Genomic DNA, 17625 nt, shown 5'->3' with positions numbered 1-17625 from the left:
ATAGCCATCGATGGCAGCACTCCAATTAACATCCACAAGTTACTGTTAATTGCTTGAAGTTCAGTGTGATTGACTCGTTGAAGGCTCTAGTCTTCCTATTTGTGAGTCACTGCTGCATAATTACCAGACCATACAACTGTTTTTTCCTTATTCTTATCTACTTCTGTTTTTCTCTCTGTAACTCTTTCTGTGGCTGTACTTTTAATTTACTCCAGTCTATCCGTTCATGTATAAGAACTATCAGTGAGAAGAAAAAATATGCAAGGGTTAAGATTAGTATGCAAATAACATTAGTACCCTATTTTTCAAGAAATACAGTGCAGTCATGTAGAGCCAAATACTCTGTACTGGTTTACCTTTTGTTTGTTCTCTGAATAAGCACAGCTTACTTAAATGACCTGTGACTCATCAACTGAGTCACAGTGCTGATGTCATCTTTTAATGGAAAATAAAATTTAACATTTAGGGTTTCCATGAGCTTTGCATCCGGATTCTTTTGTGAAGCTAATGTAAAACTGAATTGCAATCCATACTCCCCTGCCAGCTGATTGTGCTTTCTTGGGACTGAAGTGTTTGAACATGACTGACATTGATTGCTTGAGGACTCTTTGCCTTTAATTCCTGTAAAACTAATTGGAAAATGGCAGTTCTGCTTTATTGCCAGTTCTTGGATTTCATTTGAATGTTGATTTTTCATTCAACAAAAAATCTGAACTGAAATGTAAGTAGGGGACATTGTTAAAGACGGTGGGAATCCCAAAGATTTTGACAAATATAAAGCACTTATTTGATGGTATTTCTGATGTTGTTCCTTATGCATCAAAAGAGACAGCTACACCCTTGCAGTGTCTTATGTACAAGCATAAATTGAATGGAGAAATCAGTTTATGTTGTTCATTGTGCAGTCTTGAATTATTTCTCCCATTTCTGGTAATTGATTTATAAAGCTACCCTAGAGGTAATGTACACTGAGAGCATTTTCCCTAGAAAATCATAGTGAGAGTTATTTTAATATTCAGAATGTTCCCCAATGAAAAAAAACTTCCCAGCATTTTTTTTTACTAGGAATAGGCCTTGTTCTACATCAGTCACTAAGGAATATAGGTAGGTTTTGGCATTTATCATAATATGACAAATTAATTGTATTTCTTTGTAATCAAATTTGAAATTCAGATTAAAAGTTGAATAATGGAAGTTATCAGTTCATTATTTCTAGAAAAGGGTTATAAAATGAATTAATTTTTTCATACAATATCACAATTTCAAAAATACAGATATATATTGTTAATTGTTCATTTGGACTCTATGCTGGTTTGTAAAACTAAGAGCCAGCTCTCCATAAAAACAAAAAGCGGGAAATAAACATGATGTTAAAAATTACGGTTCTCGATAATATGGATCATCAAGTGAATATGTGTTCTGTTTTGCAGGGTTCAAATTAGATACCTAATGGCCTGTTCTGGCTTCAAAAACCTATGAACGCTTCATAATTACATGCATAGTTTTGAGGAAGAAAAAAAGCTTCTACACTTCTTTTTTCTAGTTCATACTGCTTTTAGTTTGCCTGTATGTGCTGTGGTATGCAGATTTACTTAAATAACTTGTATTTTAGGCTATGCTGCAGGCCTTTACTCATGGAAATTGTTAGGAAAATGTGTACGATTTAATGTACTTTTCTTTAGTATAAAATGATGTTAATAATCCTGACAGCTGTTTGTATTTTCTGCTGTGTTAAAAAGAAAGTCAGATCTGATGGAGCCAGAACTACTTCAAGTCAAGTTTTGCAAAGCCAGTTCTTTAACTTCACTGGTGAGAACAGTAGAGCAGGCTACTAAAAATTTTGGGGAGAGGCAAAAATGTTTGCAAACCTTGTAACTATTGAAACTATATACTTGACTTGGCTTTGAAATAAACTGTTTTCTTGTGTTCTTAAAGGTTCTAAAAATCAGAAGCATGTCTTAAGACCAGAGTCCCTTGAAGGAACAGATGAAGAGGATCCAGTTACAGCGCTGGAGTGGGACCCTTTGTCAACTGACTACCTTCTAGTTGCTAATTTGCATAATGGTATTCGACTGGTGGATTCTGAATCTCTGTCCTGTATCACAACTTTTAATTTTCCTAGTGCAGCAGCATCTGTTCAGTGTTTAGCCTGGGTTTCTAGTGCACCTGGAATGTTTATAACTGGAGGTAAGCCTTTTACATCCTGTTTTATACAAAGATAATAAATGTAGGACCTCGTCTTCAAAACTGATACTTCAAGGTTGAGCTTTCTGTTTCTTAACATTTCTAGAAATAAAAGTATACATGCATTGTACAAAAAATTACATAAACTTGTAAAAAAGAACGGAAAACTACACTGAGGAGTTTTTACTTACTTTGTATTTGTTGGGTACATAAACAAGTGACTTAAATATTTAGTATAAAAAAGTTTATCCTCATGCATGCTTTAGCAACCATTAAGACTTACTTTGGAAGTAGAAGTGAAAATGCCTTGTACTAGTGGATGTCACTTCTTGCTTCCCTGCTTTTCTTTCTCTAATTTTAAAAGGATTAAAATATATATATGAATCTGTTTCCTGCCTCTTTTCTGTACCATAGATGCTAGTGCTCAGGTTGAAGAACTAATGAATAAGAGAGGTGAGACTGTGAGAATACTGTAATGAGAGAGGTTCCATGAGTTTATCTTCTCAAGTTTAAATAACTAATGCTAATAATTATTGTTGTTAATAGTGATACTGCCATGGAGTATTCTAAGTTTAATTCACTGTTGTATTTTTCCTTGAATCAGTCCTTAAACCACATACCTCTGTGTACAGGAAAAAGAGAATAATAAATTTAAAAAAGTTAATGGTTTTGTACTTTTTTTTTTAACTTCAGATTCTCAGGTTGGCATGTTACGTATTTGGAATGTTTCACGTACAACACCTATAGATAATTTTAAATTGAAGAAAACTGGTTTCCATGGTTTACATGTGCTGAGTTCTCCTCCAAAGAAAAAGTGTAAGTATAACTTTGATTTGTAATTCATTGCAATAGCTGCAAGTTAAGAAAATCTTGTTTGTGAATCTTGTTACAGCTGAGTTGAGCTCTGTAAGCTTGTGTTGGCTCTGTGGTTCTTAATTCTGAAGGGGGCCAAAAGGGTGCTGGGAGAGGACTTTTTACAAGAGTCTGTAGTGATAGGACAAGGGGTAATGGGTATAAATTGAAATCAGGGAGGTTTAGATTAGATATCAGGAAGAAGTTCTTCACAGAGAAGGTGGTGAGGCACTGGGACAGGTTGCCCAGAGAAGCTGTGGATGCCCCATCCCTGGATGTCTTCAAGGCCAGGCTGGATGTGGCTTGGAGCAACCTGGTCCTAGTGGAAGGTGTCCCTGCCCATGGCAGGGGGGTTGGAACTAGATGATCTTTAAGGTGCCTTCCAACCCTAACCATTCTATGATTCTATGGTTCTAATTAAACAAAGTACTCTCTGGTGCCAGTGGAGTACACAAACGTGTGAAGGATCAGGCACTTTATAAAGTCCTTCTTTAGTAGGCTGGGCCTCATACAGGAATTCTTAATTTCTTTTGGTTTTAATCTCATTGGAATACAAAGCACTTTACTCTTGTTACTTACTATTAAATGAAAAAATAAAAAATAAGCTTTTTTGTTTATATCATTTCTTTTTTCTGTTAAGCATGTTCATCACAGTACCCTACAAAAAACCACCATACATCCTCAACAAGTGAGGCTATTCCTCCTCCAAGTTTAACCCAAAACCAAGCCTTTTCCCTTCCTCCTGGTCACGCTGTCTGTTGCTTCATGGATGGTGGAGTGGGGCTTTATGACATGGGAGCCAGAAAATGGGATTTCCTTAGAGATTTGGTAAGTTTCATCTCTGTCTTTAGAATGAGTGTTTATTTGGCTTTCTAACACTTTCGTCTAACAGCAACAAACAGAGAATGAAGTCTTCGCAGCACGGTGAAAGAGTTTCTATCATTAAAAAGAGTCTAAATTTCTAGGAAACAAAATTACAGTTCTGAAGTTGAAAGTCATTTTTTATTGCAAAAGGCTGAGTCCTATTGGAAGAATTCTGGCAGTTTTCACGTAGGAGTAAAGATTTAAGGACTTAGGATGGAGTTTTTTTGTTTGTTTGGGTGGGGGTGGGAGGGGTTGTTTGTTTGCTTGTTTTTTAACTGAAATTTTAAATTTTATATCTTCTCAGAAATACTGTCTAGAGTGTTTTCTGTAATCCAGAATAAAAATTCTAGTCAAATCAGATGGGAAATAAAAAAGCAACTTGGGTGGTGAGGTCACTCAGTTTAAAATGAGAAAGACCAAATTACTAAATCTTTGAGGCAGAACTTCAAAACTGGGTTTATTAAAATTGGGGCTTAAAAAAAACCCCAAAAACTTACATATTACCTGTTTGTCATGTATGTGTCGAGTTAAATTCTACCAGTGCATGTTTGGAATAACAAACAGTTGGCATGTGAAACTTCTAGTGGATTGAAGTTTAAACTGCAGTAGAGTATAGACTGTATTTAGACCACAGAAAACTTGGTTGAATATTAGAAAATTTGTAGTGATCAACCTACAAAGCTTTACTTTTTCACTCAGGTACTTCCTACCTGAAGGGCAAAATCAATTCTGTTTAAAAAAAAAAAAAAAAAAAAAAGGTTTTCTGGGTTGGTTTTGGTTTTCTTTTTTCCTTTAGCTTAACATTTTTTAATTCTGTTTTCTAGCAACTCGGTTCCAAAGGAAAATGCTAAGAAGTCCCTGTTATTGCATCACCCTGTTGTTTCAGGGCAGAATTTTTGTGTCTTTATTAAAGATCTATGAAAGGGAAGAGTGTTACAGTCCAAGCTATTTTATGCCTTTTAATTTTGGCTGAGGAGCCATAATATACAGGGGTTTTGGAACGCATAATTGAACGGACAAGTTCTAACACAATGTATTTTAGAGTGTGATCTAGAGTTGGACTTCTGGAAAAGAAAAAAAAGAAATGTAATAAAAATGGACTCAATATTTGTTTCATTTAAGGGACATGTTGAGACCATCTTTGATTGCAAATTCAAACCTGATAACCCTGATCTTCTTGCTACAGCTTCATTTGATGGCACAATAAAAGTTTGGGACATAAATACTTTAACAGCGGTTTACACATCTCCTGGTAATGAGGGGGTTATTTATTCCCTTTCTTGGGCTCCAGGTAAGAATATTTTGCTTTAGGTCTAAATGTTATTTGAATTAGCCTTGACTAGCAGCAATTTGTGTTAGAAAAGTATTAGTTTTAGATAAGGTTTAGACATAACTGAACCTGTGAAACCTGTAGAATTCAAGGCTTCAGACCTTGTTGAGGCCTACCCTTATGAGGCATGATCTCAGTATCTCATGCTGAGTCAGAATGGAGGGAGGAAAATCTCAGAGTCCTTTCAGCATTACATTATGCAGACAATGAAAAGACTTTCTTTGCTTGGGAAAGAGCTGATTAAAGCAATTCAGAATCTATTTTGTGCTGAAAATAGTGGAACGTATGTGTTCCGTTTTCTCTTCCTTCTCTGTGTAGGATTCTAATCACTGAAGAGCTCTGCTTTTACTTTATTAGAATAGGGAGTACCGTTTCTGCAAAGCATCTGCTTTTTCAGTGTCTTCTCTAAGACACTTGAAATCAGTGGGAAATTTTCTTCTAAAAACTGTTCTGCAGCCCTCTTAGGTGAACCTGGGAGTTTGTTTCTGACAGTTACTGTCAACAGTTGATAATAGGTAGGCTTTGTTCTTGTGTTTTATTTCTTTGGACAGTAGATGCTTTTTTTTTTTAGGAAGTCTAAATAATTTAGCCTTTCCTTTTCTTTTAAACTTTTAAGAAATAATAGCTGACAGGAAAAAAATACTGTGACAGGAAGCTTAATGTAGTTTGCATATGTGAAATGAATTTGCAGTTCTTTTGTTTAAGAGAGTTTCATGCACCTTGTTCCTTTTCACAGATAATTTGTCTTGCTATGTGGAAATTAGGGCAATATGAAATATGGTATTTTCTTTTGTGTTATTTTTGTTTTGAAATTTAAGTTCCGTTTGTAGTAGTATCTTGCATTGAGAGAACAGTTTGTTCACTGGGGAGGGTGGTTTTCAAGTCTTGTATCCTAAATAAAAAAAAAAAAAATCAAGCTGATTGGACACACATGCTTCAACTTCAGTTCCTCCCCATCCTGTCTAAAAGTTCCTGTCCACACCATACAGAATTTTCCTGCTTCTTTCACATCCCCTTCTCCGAGAGAGTTCCTCTTTACATTATACTATGATTTATATTATTTCCTTACATGTAATCCAGTGCATGCCATCATTTGTATTTGGTCTCAAAAGACCTTTGAACATAGTGATTGGTCTTTTTTTTTTTTCTTTCTTCCCTTTTCCTCCTGTTGTTCTCCTACCTGGATCTCTTTCTGTCTTATATATGTGCCTTTCTATACACCTCCTGCATAGATTGCCTTTTCCACCTCTAAAATGTGGTATAAAATAAGTCAAAACTGTTACATGTGCCATATAGCTATTTAGGAAAAGTATAGCTGTATTGGGATCAACGGTCACTGTGGTGAGGAGATTTTGGCAGCTTTTCGATTAGGCCTGATTTCAGTTTTCATGTTCTCACTATGGAGTCATATAGTCAGATTTCCCACCCTTCAGGGTGTGGTTACAGATTCAAATATGTTCTTGATGAATTTAGGAGCTGCAGTGGTGCGAGGTTAAGAAAACAAAGTATTACATGTTCTGTCTGCTCCAACTTTAAGCTTGAAACATTGAGGTTGAATCACTCTTTCAGTGTGTCATATGCATCATGGACATTTTTTTACTGTCACCTTAACTGCAAGACTTTCAGCATGCACTGAGAATACTTTTTGCAACAATAAAACCTTTATTTTGCACTTTCCTCAAAATAGGAATGTAGAAAAACAGGTCAGGCTTTTTGTTGAAATTGATATTTGTGAATTACTATCAAATGCTGGCCTTAAACTATGAAAAACTCTTTTTTATGTGCAGTTGATGTCTTCTGATTATTTTTTTAATTTAATTTAGAGTCATTTATTGAATTTAAAATAGAAACATATTAGTCAAACCATACTGTGATCTTACATTTATTGTGAGACCTTATAAATATCTTTCTCTAAAGGAGATCTGAACTGCATAGCAGGTGCAACATCCAGAAATGGTGGCTTCATCTGGGATGTCCCAAAAGGCAAAATGATAACCAGATTCAATGAGGTAAAATGAGGTTATCATCTTTACTGTCTGCATGAAATGTAAGCTAGTCATTCCCTCTAGTGTCAATAAATAAAGATGGGTCAGAGTTCATATTTTTTTAAAAGGTGTTTTTTTTTTTTTTTTTATAAAAATCTATGGAAAGAACGATGTGGGTGCCAGTTTATCTCTGAGGCAGAAATATTTTTACTTCCTCGGACTGGGTTTGTGACACGAGAATGATGAAGCAACAGATGGTCCCCATTATTTTAAAATCAGTCCTGTAGTAATACAGAACAAAATAATAGCTGATTCTTTCTTAAACGTGTAAATGTATATGGGCATACAGAGTTTAAACTGGGTACCAAAATGGAGAATGGTGTTCTTTATTTTCAAATTTAAGGGCCAGAAATAAATTTTAGTCCCTCAGGTGTAGACTGGTAAAGCTCCATTCTATAGTACACTGAACAGTATGCCTTATTTAGAATCTTGCCTTGAATCACCTGAAATCTGTGCAGGCATTTGCGGGTCCTGAAGCAGTAGTATAATTGTTATTGGCAGATGGACCCATTTAATACTATGCTGTAGTATTCTATACTATTTTGTGTATTCTTGGTATATAGCTGTAAACTTTAGATTATACAGACATAATGAACTGTCGTGAAAGGACAAAGGATGCTCTTTAAGAAGACAGAGATGGGGGTAGGGAGGAGAAAGCAAAGGTACATACATACGTTTAGGAGTTCTTCCTGAGTTCCACCACTCATAAGATTCGCCCTTGTGCTACTAAGTATCTGTACTCAAACGCTTGTCCTGATACTCGTCCCACTTAAGTTTTTACAAATCATAATTATGCATGTCCACTAGCTTCTTTATTCCAACAAGTAGGTAACCTTTACTTGAACTTCAGGTCGACATAGTTAGGGGTTGCTCAATCTTCAGCATTAACTTACTTGTGCCTCTTGGATCCTGGAGAGTACGGCAGTTTTACTGTCTTTCTCCTCAGTCCTAAATTTTTAGTTGTGGATTCTCAACTATTCCAGCTATATTATACAGTATTCTTTACTGAGGGAAAAGGGCTGAAGCCCATAGGAGAATAAAATAAAAAAGATGAATCAATAGATGAGAGAAAAAGGGGTGAATTATTTCTTATTGATAGGTATTTTGCATTTTTTGAAGCATGGAAAGAATGGAATCTTCTGCATTGCCTGGAGTCATAAAGATTCCAAAAGAATAGCAACCTGCAGCAGTGATGGATTTTGGTGAGTGTTATTAGAAGGAAAAAAAAAAAGAAAATTGCAAAATGCACTTCTCAAAGTCAGCAAACTTTGACAGTACTATCAGTGATTAATTTTAAAACTGTTCTTGCTGGCCTAAACTTGTATTATAATAATCTTCTGTACTTGTTAGAATGTATTTTTCATGATTTTAAGAAAAAAAGGAAGTGTTTGCAAAAGGAATAGTGTCTAAGACAGTCTGATAGTGAAACTGAATATTGATTTTTATTCAGCATAGAGTATTCTTCTAGGTGTCTTATCTGTAGATATGGAGGACACTTTTCAAAAGCTATACTGCCTTGTCTTCATTTCTTAAATTTTGTTTGTTTGTTATTTCAGGGACTAGGAATCGCTATTGTAGAAGAAAGTAATTCCAGAACAATTTTGCATGTATTGAGATTCAGTACAATTTTAAATCCTTGAATCCTTGTTCATTCTTTTTCTTTGCTACCCATGGTATTTCAGATCAAGCATAACAAGAGCATGAATTTTAGAAAACAGTCAAGGTTTTGTTTGTGGTTTTTTTTGGTTTGTTTGTTTGGGGTTTTTTTTATCCCTAAAGATCTGGTTGTATTTTAAAGCCATAGCTACAGTTAGATTTTGGGCTGTGAGGAACCTTTCAGGGAGGGGTGTATCATAGTGGACCTCTTTACAGCCCCTTTGAAAGAACATGGACTCTGAAGTCCAATTAAATGTTTTGTTGGGAAATACATAGTTAGCCTTGTAGTTGAGGGGCTGTAGGAATAAAGATTTCTTGTATTCTTTCTCAAAAGAAGAAAGAATTTTCTTGCTCTCTGACTTATTTGTATAGAATCAAATCATGTCTGATGTCAAATTATGACTTTTGGATAGCCTACTCATAATGCTTTTTTCTTATAATATGGCATTGTAATTGGTTTCAGTATTATTCGAACCATCGATGGCAAGGTTCTTCACAAGTACAAACATCCAGCTGCAGTGTTTGGCTGTGATTGGAGTCAAAACAACAAGTAAGTAAAAATTAATCCAAAGAACTGATAATATTTACTATTAAAATAGATTACCTATAAAATAGCACATTGATATTTAGCATGTGATATTTACTTTGATATTAGAGCACTGAAACTGTTTCTGTTCCACAGTAGGATATGGCTGTAGCAGCTTTATATTCCCAGTTTATATTTCATTGCCCAGCATGTTAATATGTTTTAATATGGACAAGGCCTACTTAACTTCCAGAAGAGGATCTTTTCATAGTAATAGAAGAAAAAAATTCTCTGGTTGAAGGTATGATGGGGGGGGGGGAAAAACCCCACACCCCAGACATTCAGGACCAGGAAAGGGGGGTTTAGACTGGCTTACGTTTAATGACTGCTAAAATGAGGATATAGCAGACAATCAAATACACTGTGATATATGTTGATTTTGCAGATAGTTCCTAATAACAACATGAGAACTTTTTTGTCAAAAAAACATTTATACAGTAATAGTTGTGTGTTGGGTGCTTGGTCAGACTGTAATGCAAATACTATTCCCTGTTGCAACTAATGGATCTTCATCAGATTTTTTTCTGATTCAGTATATTTAATTGGGTTATCAGTAATTACATCAGAAAGAGACAAAAGAGTAGCCAAAATAAGCTATTTATAAAGTAAATGCACTTCATTTTTATTTTTAAACTAAAAATCCTATAAGCATTTTTGATTACTCCAGTGACTGAGGATTTTAGTATTTTTATTTTGCAGAGATATGATAGCTACGGGTTGTGAGGATAAAAATGTTCGTGTCTACTACTTGGCAACCAGCTCTGATCAGCCACTGAAAGTTTTTACAGGGCATACTGCAAAGGTATTTCATGTGCGGTGGTCTCCTCTGAGAGAAGGAATCCTCTGCAGTGGCTCTGATGATGGGTATGTGTTTCTGAACTGTTAGAAAACTTGCAACCTCAAGGAGGACTGTTAAAGAAACTTTCCTTGTACTGGTGCTGGCACTTTCACAAACTATGTGAATAATACAATAATTTAAATCTCTGCCTTATTCATATTCAGAGTGTAGCTTTGCTGTTAGCTTAATATAGTATGTGGACAGCAGGATAATTATCTAAAATTACTAACTGCTCTAAGAATGCAACTTTCCAAATGCTTTCCCAAGAATAGAGTCAATGACTGACTGGTACCTGTGACTCCCAGGAACGGTACAAAGAGGATACCACATGCTTACATTATGTCTAAAGATATGGGTGCAAGACCTCCTCTTACTTGATATCTTTCAAAGGTATAGAATCATAGAATCACAGAATGGGTTGGGTTGGAAGGGCCCTTAAAGATCATCCAGTTCCAACCCCCCTGCCATGGGCAGGGACACTTTCCACTAGACCAGGTTGCTCCAAGCCTCATCCAGCCTGGCCTTGGACACTTCCAGGGATGGGGCATCCACAGCTTCTCTGGGCGACCTGTCCCAGTGCCTCCCCACCCTCTTTGGAAAGAACTTCTTCCCTCAATATCAGAAGGTTATTGACCACTTGGAGCGAGTCCAGAGGAGGGCCACGAAGATGATCAGAGGGCTGGAGCACCTCTCCTATGATGAAAGGCTGCAAGAATTGGGCTTGTTTAGCCTGGAGAAGAGGAGGGTCCGAGGAGACCTCATTGCAGCTTTCCAGTATCTGAAGGGGCTACAAGGGTGCTGGGAGAGGACTTTTTACAAGAGCCTGTAGTGATAGGACAAGGGGTAATGGGTATAAATTGAAATCAGGGAGGTTTAGATTAGATATCAGGAAGAAATTCTTCACAGAGAGGGTGGTGAGGCACTGGAACAGGTTGCCCAGAGATGCTGTGGATGTCCCATCCCTGGATGTCTTCAAGTGTTCAAGGCCAGGCTGGATGAGGCTTTGAGCAACCTGGTCTAGTGGAAGGTGTCCCTGCCCATAGCAGGGGGTTGGAACTGGATGATATTTAAGGTCCCTTCCAACCCAAATCATTCTATGATTCTATGATACCTAATCTAAACCTCCCCACTTTCAAGACTTAAAATGATCATCTAGTCCAACTGCCTCACCACTTCAGCGCTGACCAAAAGCTAAAGAATGTTGTTACAGGAATTGTCCAAATGCCTTTTAAACACTGACAGGCTTGAGGCATCCACCACCTCCCTAGGAAACCTGTTCCAGTGTTTGACTACCTTCTTGGTAAAGAAATGCTTCGTAATGTCCAGTCTAAACCTCCTCAGTGCAGCTTCGAACTACTTCCTGTCACTGGATCCCAGGAGAGATCAGCACTTCCCTCCCCACTTCCCCATTAAGCTGTAGAGGGCAGTGAGGTTCCTCAGCCTCCTTTTCTCCAAACTACGCAAACCCAGAGCCCTTAGCCGCTCGTCACAGGACATTCCTGCCAGGCCTTTCTCCAGCTCTGTTGCCCTCCTCTGGACACATCCAAGGACCTTCACGTCTTTCTTAAACTGTGGGGCCCAGAACTGCAAACAGTACTCCAGGTGAGGCCATACCCACGCTGAATAGAGCATGATAGTCACCTCTTCTGCCTGGCTGGTTCTGCTGTGCTTGATGTCCCCCAGGATGTGGTTTGCCCTCCTGGCTGCCAGGGCACACTGCTGACTCCTGTTGAGCCTGCTGCTAACCAGCACCCCCAGATCCCTTTCTGGAGGCCTGCTTTCCACTCACTCCTCTCCCCAGTTATACTTGTGCCTGATGTTACTCCATCCCAGGTGCGAAATCTGGCATTTGGACTTGTTAAATTTTATCCCATTATTATCCAATGCTCCAATATATCTAGATTGCTCTGTAAGGCCTTGGTCCTTCAGGAGAGAGTCAACAGCACCTCTCCATTTGGTGTCATCACCAAATTGCGGCGATGCATTCCAACTCTTACCTCTAGATCATTGATAAATACATTGAACAGAACTGGCCCTAGAATTGAACCCTGAGGAAAACTGCAGGTGACCGGTTGCCAGCCAGATGTAGCCCCATTCACTACAACCCTTTGAGCTCTGCCCCTCAGCCAGTTCTTCATCCAGCACACCGTGAACCTGCTTATCTCACAGCTGGAAAACTTGTCCAGAAGGATGCTGTGAGGGACAGTATCAAAAGACTTGCAAAAATCCAGAAAAAATACATCTACCACCTTCCCTTCAGCCACTGGGCAGGTGACCTTACAGGAGGATACCAGCTAGTTAAACAGGACTTTGTGAACCCATGTTGACTGTGCCGTATGATCGCGTTATTCTTTAAATGACTTTCACTAGTAGTACCCTGTACGATCTTCTCTATAATTTTTCCAGGAATTGAGGTTAGAGGAACAGATCTGTAGTTTGCTAGGTTGTTAGAGGGCTGTTAAAGCCATGGGAAAGATAGATCTTATGAGTTTGCTTTGGTTTTCTTTCTTTTTTTCCCCTTGGGAGTCCTAGCAGACAAATTTTTTACACATGCAGGATTATGGGCAAAATTCTTTCCCCTCGCTGACATGTAAGATAATGATGCATGTGAGATTTTGGAAGACGATGTGATGGACGGAATAGTTTTGGTGTATTTTGTACCCCATCCTAAACATGAAGGGCATCGCTCCGTCCCCTCCTATTACAATTTCTATAGACACACTGCAAATAAATATTCTGATAAATTTGAAGCTTAGAATATTGCTGAAATAGAGAGAGATTCCCATATTTCAGTAAGTGATTTGATGGACACAGGTCTCTTATCCTTTTCCAGGACTGTTCGAATATGGGATTATACACAGGATGCTTGTATAAGTGTTCTTAGTGGGCATACAGCTCCAGTACGGGGCCTGATGTGGAATCCTGAAATTCCTTACCTTCTAATATCTGGCAGTTGGGACTATACAATTCGAGTCTGGGACACAAGAGATGGAACATGCTTGGACACAGTTTATGATCATGGTGCAGATGTATATGGTAATATTTTAAAATTTTGTTTTATTTCTGCATGGAAATGCATTTTTAAATATTTTAGAATTAAAAAGAATAATTTACTCAAACTGGTAATTAGATAAACTTAATTATTTGACTACATTTTAAAATGCCTTCTCTACTAGGATTAACATGTCATCCTAGTCGTCCATTTACTATGGCATCTTGCTCTCGTGACTCCACAGTGAGACTCTGGTCATTGACACCTCTTATAAACCCTCTGCAAATAAATATCCTAGCAGATAGATGTTGGGATGAGATTATTGGTAATACAGGTAAGTAAATTATATATACGTTTATTTTAATTTTCTGTATGCTGTTCTTTTTTTCTTGTTTTCATTTATTTATTTATTTTCATGTATAAATCTTTGTGTGTGTTAGATCGTGCTGTGGAATCTGGTGCTCCTCCTTTGTTGTGCGGTAAGGTTTCCCGGGATATTAAACAAGAAGTGGAAAAATTGACAGGAAATCCTCGAGGAAAAAAACTAAGGTGGTTTTCAGAGTGTTTTTCAGTAAGTATTCTTCAAACTTAGGGAAAACGTTTAATGATTTTTTTTTTTTAAGCTTTTAATTATTCCCTTCTAGACCTCATTGAATGTTAAACCATTGTCCTTGTTCTACAGAAGGATTGAGTCATATGTTAGATCAGTAAAAGTGCTTAAAATTTATTTAAGAAAAAATCAGCTTGATGGTCTGCAAGTTTTTGTACATATACAGTTATGTGTGTCATTCTAAAGTTTAATATTATAGAATGAATCATAGAATGGTTTGAGTTGGAAGGGGACCTTAATGACCACCCAGTTCCAAGCCCCCTGCCATGGGCAGGGACACCTGCCACTAGACCAGGTTGCTCCAAGCCTCATCCAGCCTGGCCTTGGACACTTCCAGGGATGGGGCACCCACAGCTTCTCTGGGAAACCTGTCCCAGTGCCTCCCCACCCTCTGTGGGAAGAACTTCTTCCTGATATACAACCTAACCCTCCCCACTTTCAATTTAAACCCGTTACCCTTTGTCCTGTCACTACAGGCCCTTGGAAACAGTCCCTCCCCCCCAGCTTCCTTGTAGCCCCTTCAGGTACTGGAAGGCTGCTTCTCTTCTGCAGGCTGAACAGCCCAACTCCCCCAGCCTGTCCCCATGGCAAACGTGCTCCAGCCCTCTGATCATCTCCGTGGCCTCCTCTGCACTCACTCCAAGTGGTCTATATCCTTCTGATGTTGAGGGCTCCACAGCTGGACGCAGCACTCCAGGTGGGGTCTCACCAGAGCAGAGTACAGGGGCAGAATCCCCTCCCTCGCCCTGCTGGCCACACTTCTCCTGATCCAGCCCAGGATACAGCTGGCTTTCTGGGCTGCCAGCGCACATGGCCGGCTCTTGTCCAGCTTTTCATCCACCATACTAAGATATACTAAGATATAAGATATACCACCATACTAAGGCCACCAGACAGTGGCCTTGAAGTTGTTTTTTACCTGGCCCACACATTTGCTTTACACAGTACTGGGGGAGCTCCTGCATCTCAGCATCTGAATGTTGTTTTATGCCAGCAGTAGCCACCAGATGGCTTGTATTCCTTGGGGAGCAAAAGGAATACAAGCTCAACTGTGTTCCCACATAACCAAATATTCATGGATCTTGCTGTATCTTCACAGACTTCAAGAAGACTGAAGGAGTTGTAGTATCTTGAACTAATTCATGTCATTACTATAAAGCTTCTAATACTGAAATGGTCTGAAATTGTGTTTCTTGGAATTAACTGGCAAATGGTTTTCGATGTTTAAATTAAATGTAAGTTTAATTTCTCTCTTGAACATTACTATAACACAACCTTTTCTCTTCCCTAACAATTTTAGCCTCCAGGAGGCAGCAAAAACTTGTGGGATTTAGTAGCTGTAATAAAGGGACAGGATGACAGTTTGCTTCCACAAAACTACTGCAAAGGAATTATGCATATGAAACATCTCATTAGATATAGAATGGTAAGTGAGGCATATGTGAAAATGGCTGTTAATCCGTATAGCACTTCACGCTCTAACAATAACACTTACGGAATCACAGAATGATTTCGGCTGGAAGGGACCTTAAAGCCCATCCAGTTCCAACCCCCTGCCATGGGCAGGGACACCTTTCACTAGACCAGGTTGCTCCACGCCTCATCCAGCCTGGCCTTGGACACTTCCAGGGGTGGGGCATCCACAGCTTCTCTGGGCAACCTGTCCCAGTGCCTCCCCACCCTCTGCGGGAAGAACTTCTTCCTGATATCCAATCTAAACCTCCCCACTTTCAATTTAAACCCATCCCCCCTGGTCCTGTCACTACAGGCCCTTGTAAAAAGTCCCCTCCCAGCTTCCCTGTAGCCCCTTCAGGTACTGGAAGGCTGCTTTACTTAATGCTTTACAAAAGGATCACAGTTTATTTCGTGTTCAAAGATATCAGTGCAGTGTCAGCTCTCTGTGCATTACAAGTGCAATACAACAGTAGCATCTAGCTAAGTCTGCGTCACTTCATGCATGCCCAATGTTAAAATGCTAAGTTACAGTTATTAACTGGAAAAGCAGTTTTCAAAATCATGAAAAGAAATTGCAAAGCTAGCATCACTACAGCTTGAACTATGAAGTGAGTTTCTTCCCTGTTATATACATAGATGGTACTTTATCGAATTTAAAAGTTGACCTATTTGGTTGTATAAGCACAAAGTTATATTTACATTCAGATGCAGGGACAGGGGAATTCGGGTCTGAAAACGGAGGAGAGTCAGCAGAAACATGCTCTGTAGCTGTCTGGAAGAAGGAGTGGAAAAGCCAGAACCAGTCATTAATAGAGAGATGCAGCTGCAGAGCAACTCAGATGTGAATGTGAAATTCAAGTACTAGGCCACAAATTTACTAGTAGCTGCATATATGAATGTGCAAGCAGACAGACAGTTTATGCAGAATATGGAGATACATGATTCTGTCAGGCACTTCATAGGGATACTAAACAATCCCTTCCTCTAATGTCTGGGCTGCAAATACAGGGAAGATACCTATTGCTATGGATCAGGAAGCACGTAACTCCTCGTTGGCCAGCCCCAGGGCTAAATAGCTGCCAGCTATCACCTGTTGTTTGCTGTTGCAGTCTGTCTGTGTTGCAAAATCACAGACTCTTGAGTGTTCTACATACCTTAAGCCCCTTAAGGGATGGAATTTTTGTATTGGTGATATCAATTGTAATAATAGCAGCTGCTCTGTTAATACTGTGAAGCTCTGTGTGTGCCCTTCCGTCCTTCTGTGTCCATAGCCCAGTTTTCTCAGACTGACTGGGTGAGAAGAAGTTAATTCTTGACTCATGCAGTGGAAGTGGTCCGATTACCCCTGCACATGATTTCATGTATTCATAACTTAGGTGACCTAGAGCATTTTGTGCTCTTTTTGCTGACTCAGAATCTTGCTTGAGAGCCTTAAGAGAAAGCAAGGGTAGGGTGATGCTGGCTTCTTGTGTATGACTGCTAATAACATTTTTTCCTTAGGAAACTACATAACAGAATTGTAGCATCTAGAGATTTCAAGATGAAGTAGGGACCTAGAGCAAGTGTATCTTTCTGTTTCTAGCAAACAGAGAGGATATATTGGAGACTTTGGCATGAAAATGATAAAAAAGATAAAAGGGACAGGTGAAAAAAAAAAAAAAAAGGAACAGAGTTTGTTTAAAAAAGACCCAGATCCTTTGCCTTGCTCGGCAGCTGCCATTGGTCTACATTGCATTCTTCCCCAAAGTAAACTGCAGAGTTTGTTCTCTGTCCTCTGTGTGGTATGGTACAGCCATGAATAGTGAAATGCTGTCTCACGTGCATTGATGAGTGTTAAACTGAGAATTCTTAAAATGAAACTACACTCCTTCTGCTGCTGGTTTTTTGGGTTGGTTGGTTTATGTTGTTTTAAAATGTGATCCTGTTGCAACTTGTTTCTCAAACACTGCCTGATGGAGAAATTTAGTCTTATCTCTTCAACTAATACAAAAATTGCATTTGTTGGGAATATAAATCATTTATTGGTCAAAAGGTTAATGGGGTAAAACAGATCAGGACACAGGTTGAGCCTACTGTCTTTATTCTTTCTTTATTTGGACATCGTTACAATGGTTATAAGTATGATTTCCAGCTCTGGTTTATGTTCACAAATAATATTTTGAAATTTCAAAGATATTTAGATTTTTATGATTGACATCTGGGTGAATTGCTGT

At 38.5% G+C, this 17625-nt stretch overlaps 1 protein-coding gene across 1 annotated transcript in view; it reads left to right on the top strand.

Annotated features, from left to right (window-relative positions):
• Nucleotides 1-1935: 1935 nt before the first annotated feature.
• Nucleotides 1936-17625, top strand: part of WDR17 (WD repeat domain 17) — a gene marked incomplete at its 5' end in the record, with an annotated part of 31506 nt that continues 15816 nt past the window's right edge. Inside the window, 12 exons of the mRNA XM_010161948.1 lie at nucleotides 1936-2187; nucleotides 2878-3000; nucleotides 3677-3864; nucleotides 5023-5191; nucleotides 7148-7239; nucleotides 8395-8477; nucleotides 9395-9481; nucleotides 10217-10381; nucleotides 13189-13391; nucleotides 13532-13681; nucleotides 13788-13918; nucleotides 15258-15383. Of these exons, the coding sequence (XP_010160250.1) occupies nucleotides 1936-2187; nucleotides 2878-3000; nucleotides 3677-3864; nucleotides 5023-5191; nucleotides 7148-7239; nucleotides 8395-8477; nucleotides 9395-9481; nucleotides 10217-10381; nucleotides 13189-13391; nucleotides 13532-13681; nucleotides 13788-13918; nucleotides 15258-15383 (1769 nt within the window). The remainder of the gene's footprint in view (nucleotides 2188-2877; nucleotides 3001-3676; nucleotides 3865-5022; nucleotides 5192-7147; nucleotides 7240-8394; nucleotides 8478-9394; nucleotides 9482-10216; nucleotides 10382-13188; nucleotides 13392-13531; nucleotides 13682-13787; nucleotides 13919-15257; nucleotides 15384-17625) is intronic.

This window comes from Eurypyga helias, unplaced genomic scaffold (assembly GCF_000690775.1).
Source record: "Eurypyga helias isolate BGI_N326 unplaced genomic scaffold, ASM69077v1 scaffold7822, whole genome shotgun sequence".
NCBI lineage: Eukaryota > Metazoa > Chordata > Aves > Eurypygiformes > Eurypygidae > Eurypyga > Eurypyga helias.
Note: the sequence above shows the minus strand (reverse complement) of the source record. Positions and strands in the feature narration are given on the sequence as shown.